Source organism: Eleginops maclovinus, chromosome 7 (genome assembly GCF_036324505.1).
Source record: "Eleginops maclovinus isolate JMC-PN-2008 ecotype Puerto Natales chromosome 7, JC_Emac_rtc_rv5, whole genome shotgun sequence".
NCBI classification, from domain to species: Eukaryota; Metazoa; Chordata; class Actinopteri; order Perciformes; family Eleginopidae; genus Eleginops; species Eleginops maclovinus.
In genome coordinates, this window is record NC_086355.1 from 16,240,516 (window position 1) to 16,265,902 (window position 25,387).

At 40.4% G+C, this 25,387-nt stretch overlaps 2 protein-coding genes across 2 annotated transcripts in view; one reads left to right on the forward strand and one right to left on the reverse strand.

Moving 5' to 3' along the window:
• Positions 1-25,064, reverse strand: part of LOC134867224 (general transcription factor IIF subunit 2-like) — a 39,922-nt gene extending 14,858 nt beyond the window's left edge. Inside the window, exons 1-4 of the mRNA XM_063887625.1 lie at positions 24,894-25,064; positions 24,435-24,508; positions 24,303-24,321; positions 23,880-24,024 (exon numbers count right to left, since the gene is read on the reverse strand). Of these exons, the coding sequence (XP_063743695.1) occupies positions 23,880-24,024; positions 24,303-24,321; positions 24,435-24,508; positions 24,894-24,959 (304 nt within the window). The 5' untranslated portion in view covers positions 24,960-25,064. The remainder of the gene's footprint in view (positions 1-23,879; positions 24,025-24,302; positions 24,322-24,434; positions 24,509-24,893) is intronic.
• Positions 7,264-9,184, forward strand: kctd4 (potassium channel tetramerization domain containing 4). Its single transcript, XM_063887624.1, has one exon. It carries the CDS (start codon positions 7,522-7,524, stop codon positions 8,296-8,298), a length of 777 nt encoding a protein of 258 aa, XP_063743694.1. The 5' UTR covers positions 7,264-7,521; the 3' UTR covers positions 8,299-9,184.
• Positions 25,065-25,387: the final 323 nt, after the last annotated feature.

Consider the following 25,387-nt stretch of genomic DNA (forward strand, 5'->3'; position numbering starts at 1 on the left):
CTTCCTCATTAAGGACATTTAATGATTCCATTAATTAACTTTGAGGTGATTTTCCGATGTCTGTGTTCTGCAGTCAGCTTCCTCCTTTTGATTTCAACACGGTCTAGCAGCATGCATATGCAAAACACACTTCAAAGTGCCCCTGACAGAGAAAAGCTGGTGGAAATATAATCAAAAGAAGACTGGACTATTTCTCAACATTACAAACACATTTCTGCATCATATTCAACAAGGTCAGTATTCTAGGACTACAGAGAAAGCTTAACAAGGAGGAGTTATCAGAGCCCCTGTGTATCTGACACCTTCAAAATGTCATCTTAAAAACATACTTTGTGCATCTACATAATTATATATGTTCTGATATTCTTTTTATAATGCCAACTTAACTAAACCAAAATAAAACGTTAGGTCTACAGGTGAGGAAGCAGCTTTGTAAGGCTGGTAACATGTCAACTAAAGATGGTAGGAATATCATTTTTACTGTCAGGCGTTTTTTCATGTATTCAATTATTCAACAAGTACAAATGTTAGATCCATGGGGCACTAGAGGAAAAGTCAGGGGTCATCTTAGTTAGTAGGATTTATCCGCCGGGTCATTTTGATATCTGTAGCAGATTTTGTTTTTATTTTTTAAATGCATTCAAGTTAAATGTTGTTAGCATGGAATATTGAGGGGCTGACTGTACATGTCAACCACTGCAGTTTATGCTTTGAATAGACATAGTTAATCTACCCTGTAAATGCAGCGTATCAGGGACATGCATGCTGCTTTAACACAGAGAAATGTAAAGCTTAACAAGCCTGCTGAGCCTAGTTACGGTTGCTAAGCTGTTACTGAACAATCGGTGTTGGAGAGGGATTTATCTAATATTATTATTATAAATAGTGTTTCACCCCAGGCGACAGGTCTTGCCTTCCTTATGCTTTCAATACTAAGATGTGTTTAGATATCAGGAATTAAAATGTAAAGTGCTTTAATTGTGTTTTTAAACAACCTCTTCACAACTGTACCTACGCTCAAGAATAATAAAATAATTCAACAAAAAAAACAGAACATCAACAACGTGACAATAATGCTATCTGAACCCCTCAGAATAAAATGCTGATGTCTGATCATTTTGATTGATGAGATTAACTTTACTACTGACAAAAACAAGAGTCTACATATTAAATACACTTCCGTAATATAACATAAAGCAAGTGATTGACAGCTCTGAGCTCACACAAGACCCTATATTTAAGTGGTTGCCATGCAAGCTTCACAGTAGTCCATGACTACATCTTCCACCAGCAGCCCTGGAGCACCTTTATGAGTAATTCACCTCCTTTAGGAAAGAAAAGGAGGGTTCTTTCAAGCACAATTTTAGGAGCATTTAAATTTGAATGTCCTGAGCTGACAGTTTGATAAAGAGACAGAACAGCTGCGACAAACAGATTCTCCCTCACTTTGAAGATAACGATCATCCCCGCGGAGCCAGTTTAATGAACAGGAGGCAGAAAGCAGGTCAAACCTCCCACAATCCTCTCTGCTGCATCTTGGCCTCGTTTGAAATTCCAATTGAGTGTTGTTGATGATGATACCGCTAATCACTTAGCATTAGGAAATCGCAGAGGGGACAGAGATAGCTGTCACTCCGCTTTACTTTGGCTGTTTCTCTACTGAGCACCTCTATTTACAATGCACTCGGTGCAACTACTTGACCACCTGTTGCATGAATATAACACACCTGTTGATAATGGCTTCTTTCAGGAAAATAAGCACCAAGTCTAAAAAGTGTCTTAAATATGTGTATACATTTTTGTCAGGAAGAGAGCTGTAATTATTTCCATGATTTTATGGTATTTATGCTCATGCACAATCATACAGCTCCGGAAGAAATTAAGAGACCACTCCAAATGTTTCTTAAATCTTTATCTCTACATGTATGGCAGCCATTCCAGTGTCTGTGGAATTCACAGAAATGTTGTCTGTAGTTTATAGAATACAAAAAAACCCCAAAACATTTAACTCAAAGACATACCTTTACATAGTAAAACCAGAAAAACTGATACTGCTGACATGGTCTCTTCATTTTTTCCAGAGCTAATGATTTGGATAACAACTTATCAAACTGCTTCAAGTGAAAATGTAGATTTAAATGAAAGATTCATCCTACAATAACAACTTACGGGATCACCAGGTTTGGATGGGATACCTCCCGAGTTTTATGTAGCATTTTGGGATAAACTGGGTCCACTACTTCTGGACATGATAGTGTATTCGATAGATAAGGGCAGTTTTTCGAGGGATGTGAACATAGCCCTGATTTCCTTACTCTTAAAGAAGGATAAGGACCCGACAGATTGTGCTAGTTATAGGCCACTAACTTTATTAAATTCAGATCTAAAGATTTTTGCAAAGGTGCGTGCCAGGCGCATTCAGGATTATATGCCAACATCAATTAACTGTGATCAGACAGGGTTTATTAAATCAAGGCTAGCTGCTGATAATGTTAGACATCTTCACCATTTGATAGATGCTTCAGTAGACAAAAAGACCCGACAGCAGTGCTGTCTCCTGATGCAATGAAAGCCTTTGACGGACTAGAATGGTCGTTTTTGTGGTCTGTGCTGGAGAAAATGGGTTTTGGTAATGGCTTTATACATATGGTTAAGGTGCTGTACTGTAATCCCTCAGCTCTGGTGCTCACTGGGCAATTATTCTCCGCGCTATTCCCTGTTTCTAGATCTTCCCGCCAGGGATGTCCACTGAGCCCAGCACTTTTTGCAATCTCCCTTGAACCTCTAGCCCAAATGATACGCCAATCCCCTAATGTCCATCCAATTTCTGTCCGTGACACTCACCACCATGTGGCGCTATATGCAGATGATATTACAGGTTTTCATGGAAAATCCGACTCAATCTATGCCTGAGTTGTTACTTATCTGTGAGGAGTTTGGTTGTCTCTCTGGCTTTAGGATTAATTGGTCTAAGTCCGCCCTGTTACCCCTAAATGAGCCAGCTAAAATGCTTCAATTTCCACCCGGTGTCCCAGTTGTCCAGCACTTTAAGTATCTTGGGATAGACATTTTCCCATCTTTAAATCGCATTGTAACATTCAATTACTCAGAAACATAGAACAGATTCAAAATGGATTTGGAAAGATGGATTAGCCTTCCGAACTCTCTTCGGGCCCGTATCTCTATAGTCAAAATGAACATTTTACCCAGGATTAATTTTGTCAGCTCGATGCTCCCCCTCTCACCCCCTGTTGACTACTGGAACAAAATTCACTCTAATATTTCGCGCTTCATCTGGAATACAAAGCGTCCGTGACTGAAATTATCCACTATACAGAGGGGGAGGGAAGGTGGTGGTCTGGCAGTGCCTAATTTTAAGTTGTATTTTTGGTCATTTGTGCTTCTACCGTTACTGGTGTGGCGTGACCCTACTGCATCCGTTTCCTGGCGTAATTTAGAAGAAAATATCATACGGCCGTGGAACCTGCAAGATATCCTTTTTGCCAATTTAACAAATAAGCAATGTCAACTACACTTTGGCCCTATAGTTTCACATCTCATCCAGATCTGGCGCACAGCTGAATCACTATGTAAGATTTCTTAGTGGCACACGCTTTCTCCTATATTTGACAATAGAGGTCTGCTAATCGGTGGGAGACCCGTTTCATCCTCTCATTGAAGCAACAGGAGCATTCACCATTTGAGCGACATTTATGATGACAGGGGTTTGCGCGCCTTTCAAGAAATTAAGAGCGCGTTCAATCTGCCAGGTAGCTCGTTTTTCTTTTATTTGCAGCTCAGATCTGCTCTCAAGGCACATGGTGTCCCATGGCAACAACCTTTGCCCGTTCATCCTCTTTATAAATTGTTTAGTGTACAAGGAAAAAACAGGGGTATGGTGTCCACACTGTATCATTTCTTTCTGGAGACTTCCTACGATACCCTGTCGCTGGACAGAGTATGGAGACATGATTGTCTAGTTTTGGACCCTGATTTCAGTTGGGAGGGTGTTTGGTCAAGCATAAATGAGGCCTCTCGGAATCCTGATCACCAACAGATCTACTTTAACTATGTCCACAGAACATATCCAACCCCGCGTAAACTTCACTGCATGAAAGTGATAGATGACCCCTCGTGTAGTTTATGCACTATGAAGGCCCCTGGCACGTTTATTCACATGATGTGGGACTGTCCTCCAGTCGCATTGCTCTGGACTAAAGTAGCTTCTGGTCTGTCACGTGTGCTTTCAGTGACCGTGCCGGTGACTGTGCCCCTCCTTCTGTTAAATGATCTGTCCAACTCGATATTTCCAAGCTTAAGATGCTCATCTTACTAGCTTGCCTAACAACTGCTAAAAAGATGGTTGCGGTTAGATTGAGCCTCCTAATTCCCTCACCTTCAGACACTGGGTCCTTGCTTCTCTGGATGTTGTTTATTTAGAGTTGTCAACTGCCCGAATTAATGGGACAAGTGACACCAATGTAAACAATGTAAACAGTTGATTCTTTCAAAGATCTTTTGGAATGATTTCTTCCTTCCCCTAATCCACGGCCTTTCAATTTAGCGTTTCGTGTGTGTGTGTGTGTGTGTGTGTGTGTGTGTGTGTGTGTGTGTGTGTGTGTGTGTGTGTGTGTGTGTGTGTGTGTGTGTGTTAGTGATGGTACACTTCTGTCTGACAACGCTGGTGGAGTGCTGGCACCCAACAGTGAACGGCCTGTGTGTGTGTGTGTCTGTTTGTGTTTATATGTCTGGGGGTTGGGTTTGTTTTATTTTGCTTTATTTAATTTTTGTTTGTCTATTGTTATTTTTAGCTTACATATGTATTCTGCATTTTGTATATTTTGTGAGTAATTGCTGTTATCTCATTTTTCTTCCTCTTTTACTTTTAGTTATTTTATTCAAAAACGTGTTGTGTTTTTGGTTGTACATGTTGTGTATTAAGCTCAATAAAAATGTGATCACAAAAAAAACCAAAAAGAACTTACGGGGGCTTTTAGTTTTATCTGAAGTGTATTAAAGTTACATATCTGAGTGGTCTGCTTTTTTCTTTTATTACTGTTGCTAATTAAACAGGTGCATGCAACAGCTCCTTCACTTCTGTATCTACTTTGCATGTGAACAGACTGCTGAGAAGTGGCCTCAAGTGTGATCCCACAGACTTTGAAAAAAGGCAGGATCGTGGGCGCCAAGAGGGCCAAATCCGAGCATCACAGTTGCATTGCTTCCCTCAACCATGTGGACCGGAACATAAAGCACCTCTGCCAACTGTTTGCTGAGTGAGAGCCTTGATAGAAACATCAGTGCCTCGGGGCACACAATAAGACGTAATGATGCATTTGCTGAAGTATGAGTGAGACTGCACGCAGCATACACACACACACATTGATGTTTTGTGTTTGCACAAAGCTCTTATATCTGTAGGGTTAACGACAAGGCCACTGAGCTTTTTGTAGAGTTTTTCTCATTGTGTCGAAAATGTTTTCAGTCATCCAAAGAGGAGCTGAACAAGCGTCATGTTTTGTCTTTTCCCTTCAAACTGTTCCGCTTTTCATGATGCACAAAGGGCTCTGCCATCAAAGTGCTGTCACTTTATTCTGCTGGACAGGAGTGTGCACACATTCACAATTTGTTGATGTTTTTATTCATAGATTAGATAAAACAACCATCCACAGATGAAAAAAGTAGTTTGCAGCCCTAAACCTGATCAATCATTTAAGTCCTCATCTATGAAATGCTTCAATTAACAATATTTTGCAACCAATTATTTTGAGATCTACAGTAAACATCCCTGTCAAGCAAGCCTGAGTCTCTGCTGCCCTGCGTAGACTCAATACTGCCACCATCCAGGTATTTGCTCATTGCCAGAGTCCTATACAAGTGCTGAGAAATGATCCAGACATGGTCACCCAGGTTAAAATAAATCCATCTGAAGGAGGTTGAGACCGTCTGGACTGAAATACTTCAACAGCAAATATTAAGTAGTTTGTAGAGAGTTATATAAGGATCGCTTTTATGCCATTTTCTACTGATTCAGTGATTTTTGTCATAAGATGATGCCTAAAGAAACAAAGAGAAACATTGAACTGAGCAAACTGAAGGTTACTCAGATCACAGGAAACCTGCATACTTTAGTTGTATAGCGCGATATAAGGGACAACAGACAGAGAGAGATAAGGGTAGGATTTATTTATGTATTGATCTTATGTTGTTTTCGTACATCATTTACTCACCAAGTATCCAGACTTTACTGCAATATTGATTTCTAAGTGTGTAGTCCAACAAACAAATCCCAGCTTCACAGGGATGTTAATAGACCAACATAAATCTGCCAGGCAAATATAATATACATCATACTGCATGATCAGTGTTCAGTATACTGCAACTGATCGTCTACAAAGTACACATTGTTCTCTTTTAAATCACACACTGTAAGCCGTCTAAAAGCCAAATTCATTATCCTAACATTTAAAGGCCCTCTGTGTCACTCTTAATGTGAGACACGGACACACACGGACACACACGGACACACACGGACACACACGGACACACACGGACACACACGGACACACACGGACACACACACACACACACACACACACACACACCTCCCCTGAGGGGGGGCTACAGGCTAAAGCATAAGCCAACTCATACCTGTACTTCATGACCTGACGACCATTCACTGTAATTGGCCCATTTCCTCCACATGTGCCCAAAGCCAGTACACACGCACAAGACACGTTTAATAACTGCACAGGACAGCGGACTGCTTGTTTCTTTGCAAAAACAAAACAGGATGTGCGTATATTAATTCACCCCCTATTGCTTTCATTTACAGAAGTCATGTTGGAATGGTACTTCTCCCCCTGTCACAGAGATGAGACTGAACATATTAAGCCCTGAACTAGATTTCTGTTCAAAAAGTCCACATGTAGCACGGTGTGGCTAGATGGATTTGGCTGCAAAGGGAATTTCAAATTCAGGCTCACACAAGCCGAGATGGTTTCACACCACAGAAAAAAATATAGCAACCCCCCCTCCATCTGGTGAAGGTTGTGTGTGTGAGTGTGAGAAAGAGATAGCTCTGCACCTTTATTAACAGAGATAATTAGGAAAAGAGAGCAAGAAAGAAAGAGCTCAGAGGGTCCGCACTCTTCTTTTGTTTGATTATCCCCTCTCTCTCTCCTCCCTGAGTGTGACGCTGTCTGCCCGCCCACTCCTGAAGAGGGAGAGAGAGGGAGAGAAAGGAAGAGGAGGGACAGCGAGCAGCACAGAGAGCCAGTCTGTTTTCAGCAATCAGTTCACTGTAGCTCCTCTGCCAGACATCACTCACCCATCCACATTCACACTCTCTCGGACACATCGCTCTCGCTGTACGACAGCTGACAACACCTTTCCATTTACTCAGCGGCAGCACAGACTCACTGCCAGATCCAAAAGAGAAGAGAAAGCCAGACTCGTTCAGTGCTGCAGACACACCAGCTCGGAGGCAGCTGGGTCGAGGCAGGAGAGGGTGACTGGAGAATGGAATGGAACCTCAGAAGGATGGAAAGTGAATTGAGGCACATCAACCCGGACCTGCTGCAGCCCAGCAAGAGCTTCAAGAAGCCGTCCTCAGGCACCATCACTCTCAACGTAGGGGGGTTCCTGTACACCGCACACCGGACCACCCTTTCCAAACACCAGGGCTCCTTCCTAGAAGAGCTTGCCAATGGCAAGAAGCCTGTTCAGCACACTGATTCCATGGGCAACCCGTTCATCGACAGAGATGGTCCTGTTTTTCGCCATGTGCTCAACTACCTCCGAACTGGAGAGCTTCAGCTGCCTGACGACTTCCGGGAGGCTGGGCTCCTGCGACGGGAAGCTGATTTTTACCGCCTGAGTGAACTTGTGGAAGCCGTCGTGGAGTGGGAAAGTCAGAGGGCGGCACAGCGGGAGGCTGCATTTTTGGAGGTGACGGATAGCCATGAGAGGTCTCAGGGCCTCAAAGTGTACTGCAGTGACGCCGGCTTCATCGACAAGGTCAAAGGCCGGCTGGTGCAGATCTCCAAGAGTCGCCTGGACGGCTTCCCAGAAGAATTTGAGGTGTCGTCCAATGTGATCCAGTTCCGACACTTCATCAAGTCGGAGCCAGGCTCGCGGCTGGTCCTGAAGGAGGACAGCACATTCCTGTGCACGCTTGACTGTCTGAAGCTAGAGACAGTAATGCTCGCACTGAGATCCGGCTTCAAGATGGTCACCAGCCTCGACAGCAGCAAAGGCTCTGTGGTGGCGGCAGAGGCCTTGCACTTTGTCAAGTAGGGTACAGAAACAGAGTGTAAGGAGAGGAGGAAAGGGGGAGGCGGAGAGGGAAAAAGTAGTGCCTGATTCCATACCCGCCCCGCTAAATTAAGATATTGGCTTGAAGATCTTGTAACATGTGCTGAGCTGTAATGTGTCATTAGGTGGAAGGAGGAGAACAGGTGGGTTGGACTGTGTCCCTGGACTGTGTTTGTATCTTTAAATGCACAATGCTGGCTTCTACACAGATGATTCAATAATAATGCTTAGAACAGCAGCTGAATCGACCTCTACACGGCTTTGTAAGCTAGTATTGAGAGAATTCAGAATGATCCAGAACAACTTAGCGTCTGATTAGATGACACCAAAACTCTGAAATATGGAAGACAAGCCAACAGTAAACTTTCCATAAGAAAGGCGAAGGTATCCAACGAGGAGGCTGAACATCGCTCAGAGGATCAGTCTCTGCACAAGAACTGCTTCTGCTGCAAAAGCCTTAAGACCAGCCAGATGTGCACAGTTGTGCCATTCAGCTTTACTACAGTCTGTGCCTGTGCGTATGTGTATGTATGTGTTGCTATACACTGTGTGTGCTGTGTTTAGCTCATTTAGTAGTTAGTTTATTAGCCTCTCTGGAGCTTGGAGGGAAAACCACAGTGCATTTAGGTTTGTTTTTGGATGAACTAACAAACTTCACCTCCAAAAATCAGATTTAACAAACTGTTTCTCAGATCAAGTTGAGTTTTAAGTGCAAAGAACCATGATTATTGTAAGGGCTTTGAATCTAGCATGATGCATGTGCACTGAATAAACTGTGTTGGTTAGTGCTGTGAGCCTCTGTGAAGTCACAACAATGCCTATTACTTTTCATCGTGAATATTTTACAAATAAAGTAAACTATTGAAAAGTGCTTTTGAGTGTATCTGCAAAAGTGTGTGTTCAACTGTCATGACTTGGTGTAAGTGTTACTTTGGGGCTATTTTTCTTGCATCCAATAGCATAAAAGGGTACACAGACAACCATAACATTAGCTGTTAAACACTGAGGAGACAGAAGCCTTATTTCCAGAATGTTCTGATGAAAGTGCGAGAGACAGAATGAAGTGGCTCATACCAGAACATTCTCTTCTTATTGAAGTACTACTGTACTTTAACACTTCTCCGCATGTGTTAAACAGTGATCATCATTTGTGGAACCATCTAGAAGGAGTGCAACAAAAAAAAAGTAACATATTCTTTTGCAAATTAATTGTCAGAATAGTGGAGGATGTAATGTCACTGGGTTTCTGCTCCCTGAATAAAGACATCAGATCACTTTAGAAAGCTCAGTTTGAGAGTGGCTTTAACCGATCAATTCCGGGAAGATTTCAACTAGCTAAAGGCAAAATGTGTCAAATTGCCTTTCTGAATAAAGTTCTGTTGTTCTTCAGAAATGTCACAGCCTGTCAATCATATTTCCCAACATTAAAAAACAAATCTTTGTTTGGAAAAGTCATTTTGCAGAAGAAAAAATATCACTCCATTATCACTTTTATATATCATGAAAATAATGATTAACAAGTCCTTCACGTCAATATTGTGAATCATGTTGCCACTACAATTTCAGGCAAACTGTTTTTTTCTCTATGGGTGCACTGGCTCTCCAGCATTTCCAGAACCCTTAATGAAGCTCTTTCAATCCCTCATAGTTCCAGTAAAGATTCTCAGATATTTAAAAGTAGGTCAGTCTGTGAGATAAATTCTGTCCTTTTCCCTCAAGGAGAACCTCCTTTTTATCTCTCTCTGTTGGACTCTTAAATGTGTCATCCTCAATGTTAGCAAAGATGCACCATTTCTTTCAAGTAAAATGCCCTAAAAACATGTAACATTCCAAGGTGCCCTTGAGCAAGGCACCGGACATCTCCAATCCCCCCTCCCCATTGCTCCCCGGGCGCTGAACAATAGCTGCCCACTGCTCCTAGTACTAGGATGGGTTAAATGCAGAGGACCAATTTCACTGTGTGTGCTCTGCTGTGTGCATGCATGTGACTAATAAAGAGGGTTTCATCCTCCGATTCTATCTATGTCAGTAATCATAGTTTTTAAAAGTGATTTCCCTCTTCAAATAAGTTGACTTACTAAAAACATATCAATGTTTCCTAACTAGATTAGTTTTTATCTTAATGTGTCCCTCTTCAAAGGGGAAACACACTTATACTAACCTCAATGAACTAGTTTACCTTCACACATTTGGGACTAAAGTTGAATCTGAATGGGATAATCTTTTCTAAACTATACGGTGTATGAACGGCGACTGAATTTTGTAAGTGTTGTGGACTGGATACAACAAAAGCCTTAATAAAGTTTAATCAGCATCAATAATTACTAAAGAAGACGTGATGAAGTGATGCAACATATTACTGTAAGAAAAGAAAAGAATATTTAAATATAATATGTAAATAAAGGGTTTTATCAATGCACTTCCAAAACGGTGAGGTGAATGATGGAAAGCTACACAGCAGAGACCGAGAGATCCTGGTCCTCAGTCTATGCGAGGGAAACTTGTGGGAGGGAAATTATTGAATTGAATAACTCCTACCATTGAAAAGCATTCAACTGAAGAGTGCATTCTTGCTAGAATAAAAAGCCTTTGTAAGACAAGTTAAATCACGTCTTACTGCATCATCTGTAACTATACAGAGAAGCGTTGAACACCTTTTGAAGGAACAACATCTCTGACTGTACCTCCAAACCCCCCCCCCCCCCCCCCCCCCCCATGGTGACTGAAACCATCTGCTCCAACAGGCACTGTCATCAAACCGTCGGACCAGCCGCCACCACCCCCGCTATGACTCATACGCCCACATCAAACCTCTGACATCAGGCGAGCGTCTTCCTCAGCCCACTCCTCACAAACACGCACCACCAACATCCACAATTAAAATGCAAACACATTCAAGAGGAGATAAACCCAGTCAGTCGGTGCTGTTTAGATGTCAACCCTCGGCAAATTACCGTCAACAACATCAAACCTTTTTTAATTGAAGATCAACTTCATGCATTTTTGATGACGTTGACTGCTTTACTTGTTAGTGGCGCGGTCAGAGTGATCATCACTTCATCAAAAGGCAGCTTGGGATGATGATGGGGGGGGGGGGTGCGTGGTAAGAGAGCAGGGCGGTGTTTACAGCAGGGAGAAAAGTATATACTATCAACCGTCTCATCCCTGGGAGCACCTGTTGCCAGGCAAACTCCACTCCTACATCATACGTTAACAAGCCACACACACACACACACACACACACACACACACACACACACACACACACACACACACACACACACACACACACACACCTGGTGCTGCACGGCCAGAAAATGACTAACATACCTCAGATTTTTATCTTTCAACTCCAGAAAGAGAGGCTTTAGCAGAGGAGGAGGAGTACAGAGATGGATGATGAGGAGGAGAGGGGAGGTCAGAGCCTTTCCACTTTCACTCTCAGCTCAGACAAAAGAGGCAGCAGCAACCATTATTCAGTTACAAAAAAAGATGAGGCAGGGGTAGGCACAACAAAAAAGTGAGTAGGCCTATAGAGCATGGTTTTGCATGCAATACTAGAATTTTGAGTTTTTCATGGGGAAAAAAATGCATTTTCCAAAAGAACTGTACCCTTTCCTTCACCTCAAGAACAGCATTCACAACTCAATCATATGGTCTCAGATTCGGAATCTGGAACATTCTTCCAGCTGAGCTTAAAGCCTGCACTGACTTTCCCTCTGTCTCTCAGGGTGGAAAACATGGATCTCAGGCATCCAGTCATTAATGACAATGATCTGAGTTTTTTTCAGTTGAAGTGTATTATAATATTTTAACTGTACTATATACTATTTTATTTACCCGTGTTTTAATCTTTTTATTATTGATATTATGCAATGTTTTTACTGTTTGTTGATTGTTATGTACCTGCCTAAGGACTGCAGATGGAAATTAGCCATCATTGTAACTGGAAGTGCGCCCTCATACTTTATCTTAACTTTTTTTTTAATTCTTTTTTTTAATGGTGTTGATTGACAGCAGGTCATGCAGCACTTCAATTCTTTTTATGTGTAACTTACGTACAGAATTATGTTCTCTGGTGTTAAAAACATATATTTGTATATAAGCTAATATTTGGTAATGTATGGAACTGCAGGATATGGAAGGACAAAGAAAGACAGCATTACTGAGGTTTACTTAATGGACTGCCACACCAGCAGACCGCACTACTTACTGCTTTGGCGATCTGATGGATTGGGGAAACATTCCCAGCACTCACTTGCTGATGACCATAGTTACCAAAGATTAACATAAATATAGATGGCTTATACATTATATTTAAGATTGAGATTATTTATAAATAGCTTAAAATTAGCAGCGTCTGCTGTTTACACACGGTGGGGTTTGTCAGTTTCCTTTAAAGATAAACCATAAGTCAAAGTTCGACATGATCCAAAACCCTCCTCTTCAAACAGTTTCAATGCAGTTGTTTGGTCCTCACAAGAGTTTGTTTGACAGATCTTAACCGAAACACAACTGGATCAGCCGACAGTAGACCTCTTAAAAACTGACAAATTGAATTATTCAAATTTGAGGAATAATTCAAATGAGGCAAAATCCCACTGACAGTAATTGCAAAAGGGAAGAGTCAAATCACTTTTTTGTCAATCAAAATGAATACTAGCTGACTATACTAAAAAAGTTCTTACAGCATCTATGTGGAAGAATTCTCACTTACTCCAAATACTCAGTTTGGTTCAGACCAGGGGTAGCATGCAGGAGGCAAAGCATGACTTGGATTACATTGAGTCAGGTAGGTAAAAAAAGGTTTTGCGCCATGGAAACTTCACAGGCACGCGCTACGCTTTGCCATGAAATCTACAGATTATGAGTGGCCCTATTCACACATGACTATCAATCAACATCAGTTGCACATTAGACAGACTGAGTACTAGGGAAGTGGGGTAAGGTCTATTTGAATGAGTCAGACATTTGGGTTCTCGCATACAGCTCCTCCGGGTAATGTCTAGGTTTGCAGTTAATCTGTGAAAGGGGCCTAGGAGTATTGGTTAGTCCCTGTGTGCCCGCAATAGTCTGCTGTATGCACTGTTCTTTTCCTTATGGACCACAGTATACAAACACGCTGTAAAGAGGTTTGAGAGAGAGTGAAAATATTTCATGTGGCTGCAAGAAAGACACCATCTTATGACTACAAGTATTTATCTGCACACATCTGTTCTTCCAAAGGATATTATTACTCTTACTTATTACTATTTATGCCATGATTTTAAAAGTGTGAGAAATTTCTGCATCTGTCCCTTCCAAACCATATCCCCCACCAGTCTGTCAAGCCCAAATTCTGACTAACTGAAAGCTGCTGCAAGTCTCACAGCTCAACCCTGCACAGACTACAGTATGCAGCATTAATTATAATTTATATATTTCTTCAAAACTTTCCTGCTTCGTTTTGGGCATGACAATCTGAGCACGATATATTCAGCTCAGGCCTCATTTGGACAGTGCAAAGCAGCAACTCTCCATTGACAGCCAGACTAATGGTGGGTGAGCAGCTTTTTTTTAAAGCGAGAGTGAAGCAACTTTTGTTACGGTTGAGTAAAATACTCCCACACAACACGAAAACATTTTCCTGCTCAGACATCTCACACAAAAGTAATACAACCATATGGACTGTGTGACCTGTGTGGAGGAACCGCCATTGTATCAGATGTGGACAAAAGTGAACAGGCTATTCTGCCGTTTCTATTAAAGAGCTCTTTTTATTCATGCGTCACTGATCATGACTCCCTACAAAGGATCTAACAGACTGTAACACACCTTTAAAACCCCTCTGCTGTAATGTGGGATTATAGTCACAGAAATGAGCTGTTTGAGTGAATTGGATTCCTTTTTAAATGCAGCAGCAATGCCAGGGGGGATGAAGCATGGCTACAATGGGTGATCTTTGGTATTTTGAGCAAAACACATCAAAGACATGTTTTTATAGATATTGCCCTACAATATATTTTTCAAATGTAGCATAATAGGAGACCTTTTAAGAAAACTTGATTTAAAGCAGTTACTTCCCCCACATCTTCCTACAATGTGTTCTACCCTAGCATTTTACCAACCTATGACGGAGGTTCACACTGTATCTGCGGGCGACAGAGCATCACATTAAAGCCCTCTGTCATTATTCCGGCTGTCACGTGTCTCCTGTGTGGGAGCACAGCAGGGGTCGGACAAACCTTTATTTCGAGAAGCAAAACAGACATGAGAACGCAGATGACATTTCTCTAGCAAAACAATAGCTGGCTCACTCTCCTATTTTCACCTTGGGCAACAGCGAATATTCATCTCCGAGAAGAATAGCAGGCCTTGAGTCACAGTGATTCAGCCCCCTGCTTTATTGTGACAACAGGGAAAAACAAATGTGAGATCTGAATTTTTTTCCAGTAAGCTGTGGGGTGCAAATAACAAATTTCATTCCCGAAAATGTGGCTTTTGTTTTCTGGTAGAAAAAGAGAAAGCATTTTTTGTATGGCAGGATGGGTTTGTGCCCAGATAAGGCAACAAACCATCTGCTCGATTTAAGTAGACAATCGTGCATTTGGGTGAATGAATAAATGTAGTCCCTATAGTTCACTGGCTCAATCTTCTTTTCATGTGGTGTTACACGCATCATTGAAGTACTTTCAATGAGATGTTTTACAATAATAAGTCTCTTATTGGAAGGCAGGGCTGCATACAACCTTTTGTTTTATTATTAATCTAACTTAAAATGATTATGACAGATGTAATTCATCACTGTAAGTTGCTACAGGAAAATCAATAGAAAATGTATTGTTGCAACAGTGCGAGGCAAGGAAAATAATTAAGGATTGAGATATTACCAACAGCCTGTATCATCAGGGAAAGCTTCGATTTCTCCGTAATGCAAAGCTCTTAAAGTAAACAGAACATGTAAAACAGCTGAATAACATTGTTAGAGCACGCATGGTTACATTACAATAACAGCATTAGAAACAAGGGGGAGATAAAGAAACATAAAGAAACATTAACAAAAGAAATGTTTAAGTGACTACTGAACAGAAACATGTTCCACGTAAACACAGTAAACGGTACAGTGCTGTCTAGCTGCTGTGTGGACAAAGCGCTCATGCTATCGCTTCATGTCTTCGTTCATAACAGCTGTCGCCTACAGTTGTAGAACCCATTTCTAACTTGCAAAGTTTACGGTTGGGTCTTTTAGAGATTGTGCAAGGGTTTTAAGCTGCAGATTGTTCCCTTGGGTAATCCATGCTTTGACCCGGCACAGCCATTGTACTCTTTGCGATGCGCCCACACATTTAATGCAAATCGACATATTTTTGGAATAGATGACGTCAACAAAGAGCTTGTGAGCAACTAAACAGGCATTATTTATGCATTTCAATTCAAGCTGATTTCTGTCTTACACTATGGACACTATTCTGTGCAATGGATAAACACATCAGAGTCTTTAAAATGTATCTGTTCGATAAGAAGAGAGAGCGTAATGCTGCTCTCATCGTGTCTCGAAATATGAAAAGAGTGGATGTTGGAAAAGAGCACAAAGCTTAAATGAATATCCATCGATAAATAAAAGCTACGAAACAAAGGTCACTGTGGTTAGAACTTCATTTCAAACAATACCTCATGAAACACATATTTCAAGCATGATATTTAGATTTCTGGTGGTTCCCTGAGAGAGCAAAGAGCATTGAATCAGCTCTGACAGCGAGTATGCCCGAGAGGCTTACACTTTCTTCTACGTGACGTCAGCCGTGGAAACAGCCCAACCACATCGCCGTTAGTGCACATCTTCCATTAAAGTGAGAGCAGCTGCTGACAGCTACTGTGGGCCTGGATCCCTGTAAACCAAATCAAATATCATCCTGAAAGCATGTGTTGTTGGTGTCGTCTGACTACAGAGTGATGCTTTTCAAGAGGTATCCAGTCAAGAGAATTTCCTCTTCAAACCCTCAGCAATTCATGAGCTACACTTTTGGAATCAACCTACAAAGCTAAGTCAGCCACACTCCTTCAGTAACACACCTACAGCAATGTTTCATGATGCTACTGCTCAACAGGTATTTGGCATACAAGCAAATCAGTTTATCCCTTCCAAGCAATACTGAATTTCTACTTCTTATATTTAGAATGACTCCAGCCCACATCTCTGTTTTTGACAGCGATTGAAATGTCTGGCTTGGTTGTCATGAATGCCTGTTTCCCGCTGAGTGTTGTCAGCAAAATTTCAAAGTTGGTGACTTTATCAAGCTGTGTGACACATCTTAAGTACAGAGTTTCAGAGTGAAAAGCCAGAGGTTCTGAGCAAACTGTATTTGCGTTTCAAAGTTTTCTCTAACACTCAAAAGTGATCTGTTTCATTTTGAAAAGTCAGCTTTTTGAAACCCAACATGGCTCAGTTCAAAATTTTGTTTCAAAACAAAACTCCTCATGTCTTTCTTTTCTCTAACTAGTTTTCTCTAGCAAAGTTTAGATACAAAATGAAGTACACATTTTAAAGTTTTTATGCAACATTCAGATCAGCGCCTGGGTGTCCTTGGACCCCTGGTTGAGACACTTTTCTAAACTACAGTTTTCTTTTGAAAGGCCTCAGTGTAATAGTTCAACAATGTAACGAGGAAATATGCATGAATGCAGTTTGCTTGACAGGCCACAATTGAATACAGCAACAAATAAAAAACAGCCTTCAACAAGCAGTTCACGAAGAAAGTAGGTATTCAAAGTATACCAAGTAACTCCTGAAGTCTAGAGTTTAGAAATTGACATTATGATTGAAGACACTGATTGTCATTCATTTCAAAAGGACTTAAGAATGACAAAGTGTGAGTGAAAATCTTCCCAGAGGCAGCTGATGGAGAGCCATACTGTAACCGAGCAGTACATTACATCTGGCTTTCTCCCCTGCACGCTTCTGTGGCAACTAAGCCTGTTGCTTAGCAACCTCTTAATCAATACCTGGTCCTTTCCGGAACAAAGCTGAACGACGAGAGGAGGAAATAATGGAGGAACATTTAGCTAGCAGCCGTACAGTACAAAACCCATGTCAGACACCATACGGGTATTTATCAATCATTGGCGGTCACCATTAGCAACCTCTTGCTATTGTTGGCTCAGTAGACAACCATGTGAAAGAGAGGTGGAGGAATGTTTGGATTATAGGGATTAGAAACTGCGGATGGATGACATATTTCCTATGAGACATGCACAGAGCTGACCTTGACCATTTTGGGGTTAGGTATGAATAAATGCTTGTGCCTTGTTTGGTCAAACAACAAGTCCCTTTTTATGAACTGTTAGTCATGCCACACAAGTCTATAGTAAAACAGTACCATTTGGAATTTGGTGACCTGAAAAGTTAACCAGAGCTGATGGAGATGTAGGTCATTAGTTAGATCAGAGGTAGACCTATGATAAACTCAAATAGTTTGACAAAAAGGGCTGGTTGGTGATACAAGATCCAAAGTCAGTAGGATTCAATCTGGGGTCCATGTATGGCTGCAAAAAACACAGCCTGACCCTACAAACTCTTGAGCTAAGCTGCATCACTAAAAACCTAATATTACTATTTACTACATTTAAACTATGGATTGAAAAATGTGAATAGGAACCGACATGATTTAAGTCTTTAGCTTGAACTACTGGGCTCAATGTAGTGATCAGAAGGCTGAGTACTTTTGGAAATGTACAAGGAATTTAACATTGGCATTTGTTTCAAAATACACAGAAATAGACATACGACTAAAGAAACAGAACAAAAAGGTAAACATAAACATCAGACACATCTCACTACTATACAGATGAGATAGATGTAAGAAACTGTGATTTAGTCGAGTAATGATGCCAAGTTCATAGGGTGAAGGAATAAATATGGAATGATTAATGTAACAGCTTTTATATACGAGGTAGGTGTGTATGAGAGAATATAAAGCAATATTATATTAATTATATCTTTTTGTGTGGAATGCAGATGTTGGTTGAAATCATGGAATCAAAAAACAAATTCCTCACCATTCAAAGGTTTAAAATGTGGTTATGTAATATCAAATTTGACGCAACGTTGATTTTTACAAGTACAATTGCTTTGTATTCAATTTGTGGATTTTGACAAAGTGATAACATAAAAAGGTATTTCAGAAGTTGAAACTGATCACATACTTGACTACATTTCTAACTTTTCTTTAACACCCTGCTTGGACCGAGATGTCAAGTATCACTAAAAATGTTAGTAGGTGTGAGGCAAAACTTATGAAAGGGCAACACACGTGCAAATCATACTGGTGCGAGTACAGTACAGCGAGTCGGAAAGCGGCTGCGTTTGTGTTAAGAGAGAGCGAGACTTTGGGAAAGTGAGTGGGAGACCGGTGTCGAACAGTACACCTTTCTGTGGGCGCGTGGGGGAGGAGCCGAGCGGCGGTCAGGTAAATACAGAATACACACACCACTGCATCTCAAGAGGACACTATCCTCCTCGTTTCCAGTGCACTTTCACAGTCAAGCTAGCCATCTGCAGAACTGACACCTCGAAGAAGAAAAAAAGAGGTTTTTTATTTTTGTTTCATACGCCCTCTGAATGCCATGTTTCCACATTCACAAACACAAGAATATGATTCAAAACAGAAACAGAGGAGCCATGCTTCTTTTCTCTCCAGTAATGCTTCTCTCCTGGGTGCTACTGGTGTGCAGATGAAACCACAGTGATCCAAAAGAACGCCAAAATACTGGTTTAGAAAGGATTGGAAACAACACATTTAAAGAAAGAGCAAACTACTCTTTGCACAAGTTGCTTCATCCGATTGGTTTAGAGCTCCTTGCCATCAGGTGAGCCTTAAAATCATCCGGTCCTGATAGGCACACACACACACATACACACACAAAAAGGTAATAATGAAATGAAATAAAACGTTATCAACTGGACATAAAGATGTAGAAGTAAAACCAAGCCAATATTTAATTTGATACCATCAACATTTCCAAAAATTACCATAAATATAAGAGATGTGTTGTTGTTACAGCAAAATAGTTCAGTGTAGTTAACGCTGAAAACCATTTTCTCGTGACCAGTGATAATGCTTAAAAGGTCAATGTACAAACTAAACAACTCAACTAATGATCATCTCTGACATATGTACTTGAAAAGCAAAGGCTTTAGAAGTTCCAGCATCGCTATGAAAGAGAAACATCCAAGCGAGAAAATCCATTATCACATGTAGGAGGAATTAATTTAGATGCAAGTGTGGGTGAATGTGAAGTGCACGAGGGCGGTGGTAGAATAAACCTTGTGGCAGTAGGGTGCACCTTGATTAAAAGAAGGCTTTACTTCATTACATTTCTCAGGCACAGATTACCGACAATAATTAGAGATGTAGCTGATGAGACTGAGAAATCTGCTCTAATATGCAGGAATTCAAATCTTGGCCAAACGACCCAGATGAAAACTTCTTAAGTACAGCTAGCTCCATCCAACAGTAACAGCCCTTCAATAAGTCAAGAAGGTATAATGTTTTCCATGACAACTTAACTTCAAAGTCATTTTAGAGGCTTCAGTTTGCATCATGCCATGCAGATTGGTGTTTTTATTATTTCCCTATGTCTATATATATCAATCTGGCATTTAGCCAACATTAAAGATAAGCAGTAAACACGAGGAGAGAACGTGGGGAGGACAGACCACAACGACACCTGGTTTGGATCACACTGGAATGATTTGGATAAAGAAACTATAAAAAACAAATATGTGTATTGAGGAAGAATCAACACTCCAGGATTTTTGAGTGTAAGTAGTAAAATTAATGAGATTCCAACCAATTAACTCTTTAAATGTAGTACTCTTTACTCTATTTTAATATCCTCTCCTACACAGATACAAAGGGTTTAATTCAAAACATCAAAAAAGGATTGCATAATATTCTCAATAGACTCAAAATAATGGAGGATGCATTTGTCCATTGTGGGCGGTTTTACAGAACCGGGAACTAAATTAGTTCCTGTGGGATAGAAAAATAAAAGTTACACAAAGGGCATTTATTATATTTGTCCTTCTTCCTTTGTGTCATTCAGACTTCATACAAAGTATAATGGGTTCAGACTCATTTAAGTTTAGAGCCAAGACACTCTTGTTTTTATAAGTTTGTTTTGCAAGTCTAAGTGAAGTCTCAATTCTCTAATGGTTATAATTAACGATGCACATTATCAGAAACACAGTATGTAGTCTGCTTACAACCGTGCATCTGTATAGCTCAGGAATACAAAGCATGCACTGCATTAATGTCACTCCCTTGTCTACCTGTGTACTGTATCATTGCACTGAGTCCTCAGGTAAAGACAACGTGTAGTGAACTGTGAATGAAAGCATCCTTCTAGCCTCTAAAACCATGTCAGCCTATAGCTTCACATGGTCAACAAAGACTTTTAAGCTGCCTGTAGCCAACATCGATCGAAGAACATCAGCGTTAGCCGGCAATCGGTGGCAGCTGACGGTCAATTACATACTTTAATTTAATAGTCGTGAAAAACCAACACTACATATCAAACTATTCAGCAGACTCTGATTCTATTAAGTAAATCTCCTTTAGCTAATGAAGCTGAGATATACACGTTTGCTTTCTGTCTCTAGGGGCTTTTGTTAGTTTTCACATGACTGTCCAGTAACCCTGAAATAAACAAACTGGTCAAATATGTCAAATATGTCAAATATGTCAACTGGTCAAAGATGTCCAGTGCCCTTGAGCAAGGCACTGGACATCTCCAATCCCCCCTCCCCATTGCTCCCCGGGCGCTGCACAATAGCTGCCCACTGCTCCTAGCACTAGGATGGGTTAAATGCAGAGGACCAATTTCACTGTGTGTGCTCTGCTGTGTGCATGCATGTGACTAATAAAGAGGGTTTCATCCTCCGATTCTAAATATACATTGTTCACCAGTCCAAAATGTCAAGTCTTAAAATCTATTAAGAATGATTCTCAAGTCTTCATGTGTGCAAATTAAGTGTGAATCCAATGTGTAAACTCCTGTCACTATCTCTGGTTAGAATATGACTGAACTCAAGTTACTGAATATACGCGATCGCTGACATCAAGAAAATAAAATTGATTCAGTGTATTTCTTCTGTTATGATGTCTCCCTTGCTTCATGCTCTGCTGCTCACAGCAGTAATGTAATTCACATGCTCCTGGGTCTTCCTGTACCTTGTTTGACTGTCTGCTCAGCTGCGTAATGAGACAATTATTTGTACGTCTTCCGTTTCCTCCTGGCTGTAACTCATCATTTAAATCAGTGTGATCATTTATACGTCACAAGTTCCCTTTAGCTTCTTGTTCAAACTTACACCTCAAAAGCTTAACAGAGATTTTGTGTTCTGTTTATTTGTCCATCTCTATGTAGAATTAAGTAGGATCATCTAAAACACATGGACAACTATTTGACATATGGCAGCTGGCAACCTGGACCAGAACCAGATTCCACCATCGAGAAGAAAAACTGAAAACAGTGATTATGATAAAAAGAGGACTTTAGATGCACTGAAGCTCTATTGCCACCCATAGTTATCATGATTTTGGCTCCAGCGCCATCTTTTAGCCAACCAAGGGGCATCTGGCAGTCCTCACCCAAATAAACTACTGTCACTTCCATCACCATGCACCTTTGGCAAATAACTCAAGCGCCTCAAACATTGTGTCCATTCCTTGAATTTGGGCACAGAAATCACACTATATCTCTAAAGTGAATTGTAAACCAATTGGATTTGTCTTTTGAATATTATTCTGTTGCACTAACATTTGTCGATTATGTTGTTCATGTTTTTATGAACTACTACGAAATCTGAGTCACCGTTTCTTTCTTTAGAGCCCAGTCATAAATGTGAAATCAGGTTTCAGTTGTTTTTTGCGAGTCTATATCTGGTGTAACTGGTGTTTAATGGGAGTATATTGTTTTATATCTTTAAATCATCGTCCCGTGATTAAACAGTGATTTACACACTTCATTCTGCTGACAGGTTCAAATAACTACCGCTCCTCTTCATTCGATACCTTTGTGCTGTTTGTCTTGTTAGAGTTGGGACATTTTCCCCAGCTCTATAAAGGTCACAAAGAATGTTTCTTTTTGGTTTTTTTAAGCAGTTCGTGTGTTTGCGGCTCCAGATACACTTGAAGCCTTTTTGCTCCATTTGGTTTTATATTTTGAATAGAGTTTTGGCAAGTTGCCATCCCGTCAATATTTGTGCCTCAAACTACTTTGGCCATGATTGTTGTTGTATGCTCAGAAATGCTTTTTGTTTTATTGCCAAGAACACAAGTATATGCACCCTAAGCAGTGCTTGAAAATATTATGAGAAGCAGTTATTTTGTTGTTACTGAACACTGGCCCCCTGGGAGGCACAGATTTGCTTTTGACATTTTACTGATTTGAACAGCCTGCACCCTGCTATTTATTTACCATCTCACTGAGATACACTTTTTACTGGATTATGGGAAGGATTTCTCATTAAAAGGCAATTAAAATATATTTTTAAATGTCTGTAATTACTCTTCATTGCCTTGCAAGAATAATTAAAGCTACTTTATTAGCATTTATTTCATTGTCCTGACACATGATAGTGTTTCAATTGATGAATAGTTACACATTTAAAAAGGAACACCCTAATCTACATGTATTTATCATATCTTAAGGCTTAAGCTCATAGACACTCAACACATATTTGCAGCTATTTTAAGGTCTGGTTCTGATACAAATCCCTGCAAATCCCTTTGGCTCATGCATATGTATGAACCTTTTTGCCTGGCAGCAAACATCCTCCAAAAAATCAGAATCCACTCTGAGTATTATCATGAATTGTACAACGCAATGTGGAAACTAGCAGCTTTCCTTCAAAGCAAAAAAAACATAGAAGCTAAAAGAACTAAGTGCAATTCATCTTATTTTAACAACATGTCAATCACCTGCATTAACTGCTATTTCTGAAATACGTTCAAACTTTACACTTTATATTTTTCTATTTTTCCAAAAAACTGCAACATCTTATAACAAGCCAACAATCTCAGCAATTGAAAATCCAATTTCCGTTTTTTTATGTAAAGACTTGGATTATTTCAGAACTGTTGTAACACTTTGGATATAATGTTACCTGAAGGTTAGACCAGTGGTTTTCAAAGTCAGAGACTTTGGCCTTGCTTAATATTTCTGCCTTTAGGAAAGTGGTAATTCTATGTGATACTCTTTTGATAACTGATTTGTTATACTGTATACTTCAACTTCCATTTACTGAGCCTCCACTGAAGCACTTTGAAGCCACCCTTGGGAGGCCGCCTACCAATTTGAAGAACTCTTAGTTGAGTCAGTAGATGTAAGATCTTATATGTTAAGGATATTGACTTTTGTAAATCTGACTGAAAACACTGCTCTGTGAACCACCGCAGGAATCACATATCAAATCAATTACAGTTTGAACCCTTGAGCTACCTCATCATAAACTTGTTTCAGATTACTTTATCCAGCACAAGAGACACACAGAGACCAGAGTTGGAACAGCTGAGACTGACCTGAATCGCTCTGGCTGAAGACAGCCAAGGTCTGTCTGCCCACAGTTTGCATGGTGAAGGGATGATCCCTCGGGACCAGCAGTGGAGCATCCTTCTCCTCCACAGCGCCCATGGTGGTCAGCTCCTCATTCAGGCAGAAACTTACCTGGGAAACAAAGATGAGTCAAGGCCCTGCTGGCTAGTAATACCAACCAACTTTGATTCATCAGAGGGATTTGGAAAGATGAAACTACATTGATCGCTGTGAGGAACGTGGGTCAATGCAGAGGCACATAGTAATGGGATACAACAAATAAAAAAAGGAAAACAGGCCACTAAGCTGTGAGTAACTCCGTAGCTAAAAATATATATAAAAACATATACAGTATGAATGGACAGAAACAAGCATGACAAATCACTCCTATGCAGTAAAATCTGCCTCACCTCTGTTTTCCCTTGCTTCCTGTCAGGAGGATGACAAGACAGATTAAAAAAAAGTGGCATCACTGTTACAGATAATCATGAGAACAGGATTACAGCAAGCGAGCAACGTGTACAAAACGTGTTTGAACATACTTTCCAATGGTAATCTTCCCAACGTCTCCCTTATCTGAGGCCTTGTCCCATTGGTGAGATAAATACTTGGGCACCTGATGAGAAAGATAGGCAGCTTAAAAGATCATTTGAATGCCCTGTAGAAATGTAGAAATGTAAACACACACACACACACACACACACACACACACACACACACACACACACACACACACACACACACACACACACACACACACACACACACACACACACACACACACACACACACACACACAATAATAACGTCATAGGTAACTCAACAAAAAGTTTGAAGGTGAAGTGTGAACTGTCTACAATTTGTTCTACATTGATAAACTGTCGCCATTTATTTAATAAAACGAACAACTAAGCTAGCGTTAATAAGCTAACGGTAAATTAGCTTGGGTTACGTTACTTCGTTACTTCCCGTTAGTGGTTGGGAGAATTAAGAAAACAAACCTTAACAAGCCACATGGTTTGACTTTGTTTGACTCCAGTTAGATTAACCTCCGTTTTGACAGACATGGTTAAAATGTTCTGTCAGTTTCAAAAGACTGTAGTATAAGAAGAACTTGAGAGCTATGTGCCGACGGCTCAATTTAACAGGAGTGTCCAATTCGTCCAATTAAGGTTGAGGGTTACGAAACGAAAGTTCCTGTTAAATCTTTCAAAATAAAACTCCGATCAACGGCTTATATTTAAATGATGACATGAAAATGGCTTAATTCTTGCAATATCAGATCCAGTAGATCTTTACAAAAATTCATTGTTTACCTGAAGGACAAGCAACTGGAAAAAGAAAATAAGAGTACGCCTACACACTGAAAAGTCAAAGATAAATGTATCAGGTTTTGGGAACTGCAGGCTGCCTATTAAAATGACATGACAGTTTGAAAATCACCAACTGTGGGTTCATATTAAAGATTCTAGTGTCAGGGCCTTCGTTATTTCAA

Bases quoted from the DNA above. Each gene is read 5' to 3' on its own strand.
- kctd4 (XM_063887624.1), top strand. From the start codon at position 7,522: ATGGAATGGAACCTCAGAAGGATGGAAAGTGAATTGAGGCACATCAAC.